At 44.0% G+C, this 8634-nt stretch overlaps 1 protein-coding gene across 1 annotated transcript; it reads right to left on the minus strand.

Annotated features, from left to right (window-relative positions):
• Window positions 1–630: 630 nt before the first annotated feature.
• Window positions 631–7877, minus strand: LOC103374931 (fer-1-like protein 6; the record flags this gene model as incomplete). The annotated part of the gene is made up of 19 exons (XM_008305091.1): window positions 7856–7877; window positions 7425–7536; window positions 7286–7340; window positions 6407–6538; window positions 6262–6324; window positions 6065–6143; window positions 5484–5640; window positions 5092–5278; window positions 4915–5016; window positions 4128–4218; window positions 3934–4051; window positions 3622–3850; window positions 3418–3526; window positions 3111–3330; window positions 2280–2400; window positions 2055–2155; window positions 1347–1449; window positions 859–978; window positions 631–783 (listed from the first exon to the last, which is right to left on the minus strand). Coding segments are annotated over exons 1-19 (2274 nt in total), but the record flags the coding sequence as incomplete, so codon positions are not given.
• Window positions 7878–8634: the final 757 nt, after the last annotated feature.

Genomic DNA, 8634 nt, shown 5'->3' on the forward strand with positions numbered 1-8634 from the left:
GTGAAGGCCGACAAGTGTAGGGCGAGGACCCGTCCATCACCGCTTGCGGCTTTAATTTTTGTTGTTTTTTATAAAGTTCTTGTCATTTTTTGTCTCTTTTTGGTCATTTTGTCTCCTCGTCCTGCAGATGTTGAACTATCTCCACGTCTCCAGACTTCTCTCTGCTCTGCTCATCAGATGTAGAAAGATGTTCCACCATCAGCTGGATGTATCTCCACCAACTGGCTCCTCTGTTCTCTGGTTCTGATCCGTGCTGCATTTACTCATTGATCCAGGAGGTTTTATTTTCCTCTCCGTCTCTCTGAGGAAACACTTCCTGCAGTTCACCCGAATCACTCACAGAGAGCCAGTTGGAACAAGAAGGAAGACGTTTTAGTTTCTACAGGATCTGATCCAAACACTTTATTGTTGGAGAATTTTTAAATGACACCTGTAGAATAAAGTGATTTTGAATAAATATGACAGGTTTCAGCTCAGATGTGGAACCACACACCCCAGACGAGTAGTTCAAGGACTGTGGTAAAATTTAAAATCCAACCATTCTTTCAGTGTTTTACGGTTTCTGGTTGATGACTGGAGTCATCTTGAGGAGTTTTTGTAGAAAACCACTCGTCAGTGTGTTTTGTTCACCTTCAGGAACAGTGTTATGATCTTCCCACAGTCCACTCCTTGGGCCTCCTGGACGCTGGAGAACAGCAGGTCTCTGGTTCGAAGCCGAGCGTAGGCGACTCGCTTGTTGTTGCTCAGCAGCCAGACGAACAAGTCGGGGACCGTGTGCTGAGGCTGCAATGACAAGAGTTAGCGTGACGCTGGAGGTGAATGAACCAACCAGAGCCGGCGTTCAGGGGTTCGTCCTACCTCCTCCACCAGGAAGCGAAGTCTCTGCGTGAGCTTCGTCGCCTCCTGCAGCATCTCTTTGACTCCTCCGGCTTTTCTCTTCTTCTCTACGGTGGACTGAGCTTCTCCGATCATAGTCTCCTGCAACGACACGCTGCTGTTAAACGCAGAAAGCTTTTCTTTTATCATTTCTTTTACAACAACGTTAAAACCTGGAGCGTCCACAGCTGTTACCAACACGGTATGAACTGGAGACTCTGCATACTGTAGATATTCAGCTACTCACACTTGTGATCAATATTTTAAACTCATCTCTTTGCTGCAAACTTGGTTTCTACGAGGTGAACAAAGATCTGGCTGCACAAGACGACTCTGAAAGTGATGAAGTACACATCAATGTCTGCTGATTTAAACTAAAGCTCAGTGAAATAAAAATATTTCACAGCATTAATCTGTCAGACTTAAAGATCCTCGGCGTGTTTCAAACCAGTGACGTTTATTTTTCTCACCAGCTCCTGTTTGCACATCGTCAGACGTTTCTTGTCCAGTTGAGTCAAGTAGTTCGACTTCAGCTCAGCCTTCAGCTTCGCCTCCGCTGCCGCAATGAAACTCCTGCAGAGCAACACAACACATATTAAACACAACACGCATTTAACACAACACACATTCAACACAACACGCATTAAACACAACACACATTAAACACAACACACATTAAACACAACACACATTAAACACAACACACATTAAACACAACACGCATTAAACACAACACGCATTCAACACAACAGAGTCACGTGCTGATGCTCACAGGCTGTTCTCAGTTTTAAGGTTTCATCATCACCACTGCAGGAAAAAAAATCTCAAAACCTAACTTATGAAATTAAAAATACTCCTAAAATTATAAAGTAAATAAAAATAAAAATATAATCAATGTTAAATGTTAATGTTAAATGTTTTTTAAATCAAAACATCAGAAAATATATTTTAAAATACATTCTAAAATAAATTAAACTTAAAAAGAAATAAAAGTGACATTACAGTGAGGTGTGTAACTGAAGGTTTCTGTGACAAACTCGAGCTCAGTTTGGAAAAGTCTGAACTTTTATCTGCAGAACAGAACTTAAACCACAACAAGTTCAATAAAAGTCTGAAAACATCTGGACGACCGGTTTAATGAGAATAATCCTCCACTGGTTTATGTGTGACGCTGGTACCTGGCGTCCAGACAGAAGTCTCTCAGGACGGTTCTGAGCAGCGACTCGGCCGACGGATCGGACTTCCTGTGCAGTTCGGCCGCGCTGGCGACGCCTTCCTCCTGCAGAACGTGGACAGAAAACATGTTCACGCAAGTTTAGATTTAAAGGCACACAGAGACGCTTTTACTCCAACAGCAGCTGAGCTCCTGTGAAGCTGTAGGTAAGTTTGGTTTGTTCACGTACAAACAGAACCGCGATGTTCTCCAGCATGTTGGAGTTGTACAGTCGGTAGGTTCTGTCCTCCCAGTGACTCACGACGTGAACACACGGCTTCTGCTTCTCCAGCGGCAGATACATGTAGTACCTGAATACATACACAGGAGACTTTAGATATCCATCACACGTCCAGATCTATGACCTCCACAGTGCGACTCAGGTGGAGCTAGCTACATGATGTCAGTAAACATATCGTAGACCAGCTGCAGTACCTGGTTGTTCCACCAGGTGGAGCCTCTCACTGTTTAATGCTGTAGAGACCAGAGGAGGCATCTACAGACTACAGCTCATGGTGGCAGCAGAGAGCATTGTGGGAGTTTAGCAGAAACAGGACCATGACAGAGACTCTGAGGAGGTTCAGGACCTCCAACCAGAACTCATGTGTTTTAAAGACAAACTGGGATCAACTAGGAAAGAGTTCCTGTGACCGGTTAGTGTTATTGATTAGCTGATTATTGATCCATAGTACTGAATGTTGTAGTAAGAGATGTTAATTAATTGATTGATATTATTGACTGATATTATCTTATAAGACAGAGGACAAAGGACACGTATGTCAGAAAGTGTTAAGAGTTTTAGCTATGAATGGGCACCGAGGTTCATGACCTCCAACCAGAGTTCATAGCTTTAGACGAGGCTTTCGCTAACAGGACGATGTTCTTATTGCCAGAGCTCTGCTAAAACCACGAATCTGTGACAGAACATCACGTTACAGGTTATTTGATTTGTGATTGATCAAACATTATAGCATAATAATAATAATAAGGGCTGAGGTTAAAGCCAACAACGTGACCCGACCGGTTTCCTTCGACGATCAGCGGTTTCTCCGGGGACGTCGTCGGCCTCGAGGTCTTGGTCGAGGCGTCCTGAGGCTCTCTGGGCAGCAGCGGGGAGGTCGGGCTGGCGGGGGAAGACGCCATGTTGGCGTCCGGGAGGTCCAGCTCTCTTCTGCGGAGAGACAGGGCCGGACTGGCGATGGTGGGCGGAGCTACGGACTCCAACACGTTACCGTAGTTACCTGAGAGAACAGCAGCAGGACGTGATGCAGGAGGAGAAAGTAAACAACAGGTAGAACCTAAATACAGGAGAACCTGCAGGGACTCACCCAGAGAGAACTCGAAGCTGATTGGTCGGTCTCCGATCTTGCGGTCAATCATGGTGGCTTCCAACAGAACTCCGAACAGCAGGAAGCTCTCCTTGTTGTCTGCATCCAGCTGCACACAAACAGGTTCACGCTCTTTTATTTTCAACACCATCCATCAGACAAACATTTCTGATTTTTAAATCCTCCATGTTTCTGTTTCCTCACCGCCGGCGGAGACTCGACAGGCAGAACTTCTGCTGCTGCACCTTTTCCTTTCTCCTCTTCACCTCCTCCTCCTCCTCCTCCTCCTCCTCCGGCTGCTGCCTTCACCTCCTTCCCTCCAGCTTTTCCTGCTTTCACGTCCTTCACAGGTTTGACCATCCGGCTGAGCTTGGACTCTGATCCGGTTCCTCCTGAGAGGATCTCCACGGCCAGCTCCAGGTAGACCCGCCCTCTGACGGCAGAACAACAGGTGAGTTAACGAGCGCTCCACCTGTCTGGCTCCTAACGAGGACATGTGAGAGCTGATTGGCCCACCTGTAGGACACGCCCTCCCCGATGCCCTCGTTCAGCTCCCCGGTGTCGTCGCCCAGGGAGAAGTTCCGGGCCGAGCCGTACAGGTTGATCCAGGCCGGGCCGAAGGTCGGCAGGAACCCTGAAGAAGGAGAAGAAACCAGAGTCAGCGTCAGAGTCCTGCTCAGCCTCCTGCTCACCTGCCGCCTCCTCCTCACCTCTGTCGCCGTCCTGCTCGTTGGAGATCCGCCTCAGGTCGAAGTGATGCGTTCCTATGGCAACGTCACTCATGCTGCCTTCATCCCACACCTGAGAGGAGCATCCAGACACGATGACACATTAAATACATCATAAACTACAACTCTGTCACCAATCCCTGATAACAGCAACAAGTATCTGAAAAATAATCACGTTTTCAGCTGATTTAAAGACAAAAAAACGTTTCATTATCTACAGTTTTAACCAAAAAACAACATTTTTTCAGCGTAAAATAACTAAAAATATGGACCATTTTTCCATCTTGAATATATATATGTCTTTTTTAAATTTAAAACAATCTAATATTAAAAATTAGTAAAAAAAATAATATTGTTTTTTGTCATTTTCTTAATTAAAAATTGTGTATTTTTGTGGCCAACCTGTAAATAAATGCTTTTTACTTGTAATTTTATTGGTTATTTTTTGCACGTAAATCGTTTCTTTTTTCTTTTTTTCTTTTCATGTGACTTCATTCGTTAACATCTGCAATTAAGCAAAACAGGGAACATCTGTAAAATAAAACATTATTGACCATTTTTCAGTTTTGAACATGAATATTTTGTCTTTCAAATACAGAAAACATTGAAATAATATCGTTTTTGGCTCATTTGAATCCAGTGAAGGATGGTGTTCTGCTACAGTCACTCACTGTGAACAAATGAATCATTAATCATTTTTAAACCTGCTGATTTTTTATGACATTATTTACGGTTCCTGTTTATTGAGCTTCTCGTCCTAAACAACCACCTGGATCTTCAGCCTCTGACACAGTGGAGGAAACATCTCCGTGAAGACGATCTGTTCGTTCCAAACCGGGTCGGCTGTGGACTTCTGCGTTGACGTCCGACCCTGCAGGAGATTAAAGAACGATTCAGGCTCATGATGAACAAACAGGTTTCAGGTGGAACCGGTGAAGGAACCCACCACTTGTCTGAAGAAGCTGACCACCACGTACGGGTCGATCAGCGCCGTGTTGTCCCCGATGAAGGCCTTGGTGACGTTGGCCATGATGCTGGAGTTGTTCCGGGGAAGACCTTCGGCCCGGTACACCTTCACACAGAACCGGGCCCAGGGACGCTCGGCGGGGAAACCCTCCGGAATCAGCAGGTTCCTGAGGATGAAACGGGGAACATGAGGAGAACCAGACATTTGTGGGTCAGCAGGTATTTTCAGTATCACCGAGGTGTCTCCTTCAACCTGCTAGATCTCCATGGTAACTGATGCTGCAGAGCTAGCCTGGCCCAGATCAGGTTCTGTTCAGGATTAAATGAGCTGTGGAAGACGGATGTTCTATATGGATGTATGCATGTATCTACTTGTCTATCTGCTCCTCGGCGTCGCTCGCCTTCTGGCCCGGCTGCATGGCGTCGCCCTTCGCCGACACGCTGATGTCACACTTGACGTAACCTTTGACGCCGGTGCTGATGTCGCCGGGGTTGGTCAACATCGCCCACTTGTTGATGAACTGGTGACCTGGAGGCAGACACATGCAGCACGATGAAACATCTGATGAGCAGAGCAGAGGGACCAAGTCTGGAGAGGCTGGAAAGAGTTTAACATCATGTAGGTTCTTCAGAACAGTCACAGGAGTCTTGGTAGCCTCCTTCACTCGTCTCCTTCCTGTACCTCCTTAAGAGGAGAATCACAGGTGTCTTTGTGGTCTCCTCTAACTAGTCTCTTTATGGTTTGGTAAACAACACACAAAATAAAAGAAACAAGACGACAAAAGAGGAAACTGACAGACAGACACGTCACAAACAACCAGAACAAGACCTGAAACTAAAATTAGACACAAAACCAAAGTGAGGGACAAAAAAATGAGGAGACAGAAGAACAATCAGACAAAACGAGACGTCAAACGGCCAAAACAGGCGACTCGATGAGGACGGTGAGATACCTGGCTGTCTGTAGACCGTCCAAACATCCAGCTTGAAGGATCCCACGCAGAAACTCCTCAACATCTTCGAATGCATCACCTGCACAGAGAACGATAACAAAAGGACAAAGAGCTTTAAACCCTCTGAAGCTCTCACAGCCACGCTGACAGAAGACGCTGACCTCCTGAGATGATCATTTGTGTCGTCGTTCACCCACCGTCAGCTTGATGACTTTGTCGAAGAAGACCTCTTTGTGGGCGAAGAAGTCGAACACGAAATACTGACGGAGAGAAAAGAGCAGGACGGTGAGCAGTGAGCTGACTGGATCCAGGATCCATCTCTCAGGTGAGTTTCTCAGCTACCTCGTTGTAAAAGGGAGCGTTGGTTCCTTCTTTGACCGTCGTCTGTTTCTTCTCGTCGCCGATCTCGATCACCACGCTCGGGTCGATGTTTTCCCCGACCAGCTGCCTCGCCTCGGTGATGTTGATGGCAATCTGTGGGACAGAGGAGGAATAAAACACCAGAACAACAACTAACAAAGACTTTCTGTCGATAACATCAGTGATGGAACCAGCATCTGCCCCCTCAGGTCAGTGTTTAGGAGATGAACCTTCAGCTCCATCATGGATCCTGTTGGTCTCCATCAGTCTGAACATCTGGACGCTGCAGCTTCACCTCATTCTGATAAAACTGTTCAGACTCTGTCAGGTTCCACAGGGATCAGGAGTGAAGAGTTCTGCTCAGGTGGACTGAGGTCTGGACTCTGACTGGACCTCCAGAACTTCACCTGGTTGTCTTTAAACCATTTAAACCAAACTAATCTTCTCCAAGTCTCAGTCCTGGTGGCCTCCCTCACTAGTCTCCTTCTTGTAACTCCTTCAGAGGAGTCATAGGAGTCCTGGTGGCCTCCCTCACTAGTCTCCTTCTTGCTCGGTCACTCAGTCTCTGAGGACGTCCTGCTCCAGTCAGATCTCCTCATGGTCCATCTTCCTTCCATTCCTTAATGATGGATTTAACTGGACTCCAGAGATGTTCAGTAACTTGTAAATGTTCTTGTATCGTCTCCTGACTGATGCTTCTCAACAACCTTTTCCAGAGTTCTCGGAGGGTTCTTCAGTCTTCATGGTGTGGTTCTATCCAGGAGTTCTGATCCACCAGAGGCTGGACCTTCCAGACACTAATGCAGTCACTTACTCCACAATTTCTATTTTTAATAAATGACTTTGTAGAAATCAGATTACCTGGAAGCTCTGAGGTTTTCCTTCACTTTCCTGGATGCGGGTTTTCAGTTTGGACCTGTGGAGGTTCAGTGTGCAGGTCAGTGAACACGTAAACATACGTCTGATGATGTCTACAGCAGGTGATGAACTCGTGTCCCACCTCCTGGTGTTCCGTATAACTCTGCTCCTGACTGCAGAGGGTCCTGGTTGGTCCTCAGAGTTTTCTCCATCCTGCAGGAGAGAAGCTTCAGACGAAGCCTCCACCTCGCTGTCTGCAGAGGAAACACAGACGTCAGCACACACTGAACAACATCCTGAAACGTCTGGTGTAGGTTGGATGTATCTGTATCTGTGTCGGGTTGGAGCGCTGAACAGGTGGAAGACAAATGATTTTGAAAACAAATGTGATTTTCTTGGTGGATTCTGGGACATGATTTGCAATAAGATGCTTAAAGTCCAACTTGGACTCAGCGTTCAGTGGAGACGGGTTTAACGGTGATGGAGCGCCACCAAGAGGCACGCTGGGAGCATTTCATTAACATCTTTTAAAAATGTTGTCGATATTTTCAGACATTTTATTAATTTTCTTACATTTTTGGGGCAGTCTAGTCATTGTCAAAACATTTTGTTATTAATTCTTTTTTCTTTTTTTTTCTTTTTTACATTTGAGTCTCTTATGACATTTTTAAAATAATTTTCTAGAGTTCAATGTCAAGAGTTTTAATAATATATGTCAGAATTTTTTTTATATTTTAGAGATTTTGCTGTTATTTTATTCACTTCATTGCATTTTATTAAAATGTTTTTTGCTCCATTCATTTTCCCAGATGCTGTGTTAATTATTTCAGACATTTGTGGAATATTTTATTAACATCATTTAAACATTCTGTTCATATATTATTATTTCTGATATTTGATTTTTTTTTTGTTGATAATTTATCATTTTATCAAAACATTTTGTTCATATTTTAGATTTTTTTGTTTCTTTTTTAAATTCTATTAACTTGTGACATTTAAAAATAAATAATAATAATAATAATAATAATAATATAATTACGAGGATGATTGTAACTAAAATAAATACACATATATTACATAATTTATACAGTTTTTTATATAATATTTTTCAAATAATGTATTCCTTTTTTTCCATTTTATTACAAATTCTCCTACATTTGGAGTATTTTATTAATATTTCTGGATTTTTTTTGTAATTAAAAAAATCTCCACTGCAGCAGAATCAGCCGCTGAACAGTTCAGTTCAATAAAACGATTTGATTTTATTACTGCAGATTGTTTAAACAGGAGAATATTTGAAACATATCAAGAGGTTTAAATCACTTTATTGGACGTTTATCAGCAGGAATGAG

This window comes from Stegastes partitus, unplaced genomic scaffold (genome assembly GCF_000690725.1).
Source record: "Stegastes partitus isolate 25-593 unplaced genomic scaffold, Stegastes_partitus-1.0.2 Scaffold2405, whole genome shotgun sequence".
Classification (NCBI taxonomy): domain Eukaryota; kingdom Metazoa; phylum Chordata; class Actinopteri; family Pomacentridae; genus Stegastes; species Stegastes partitus.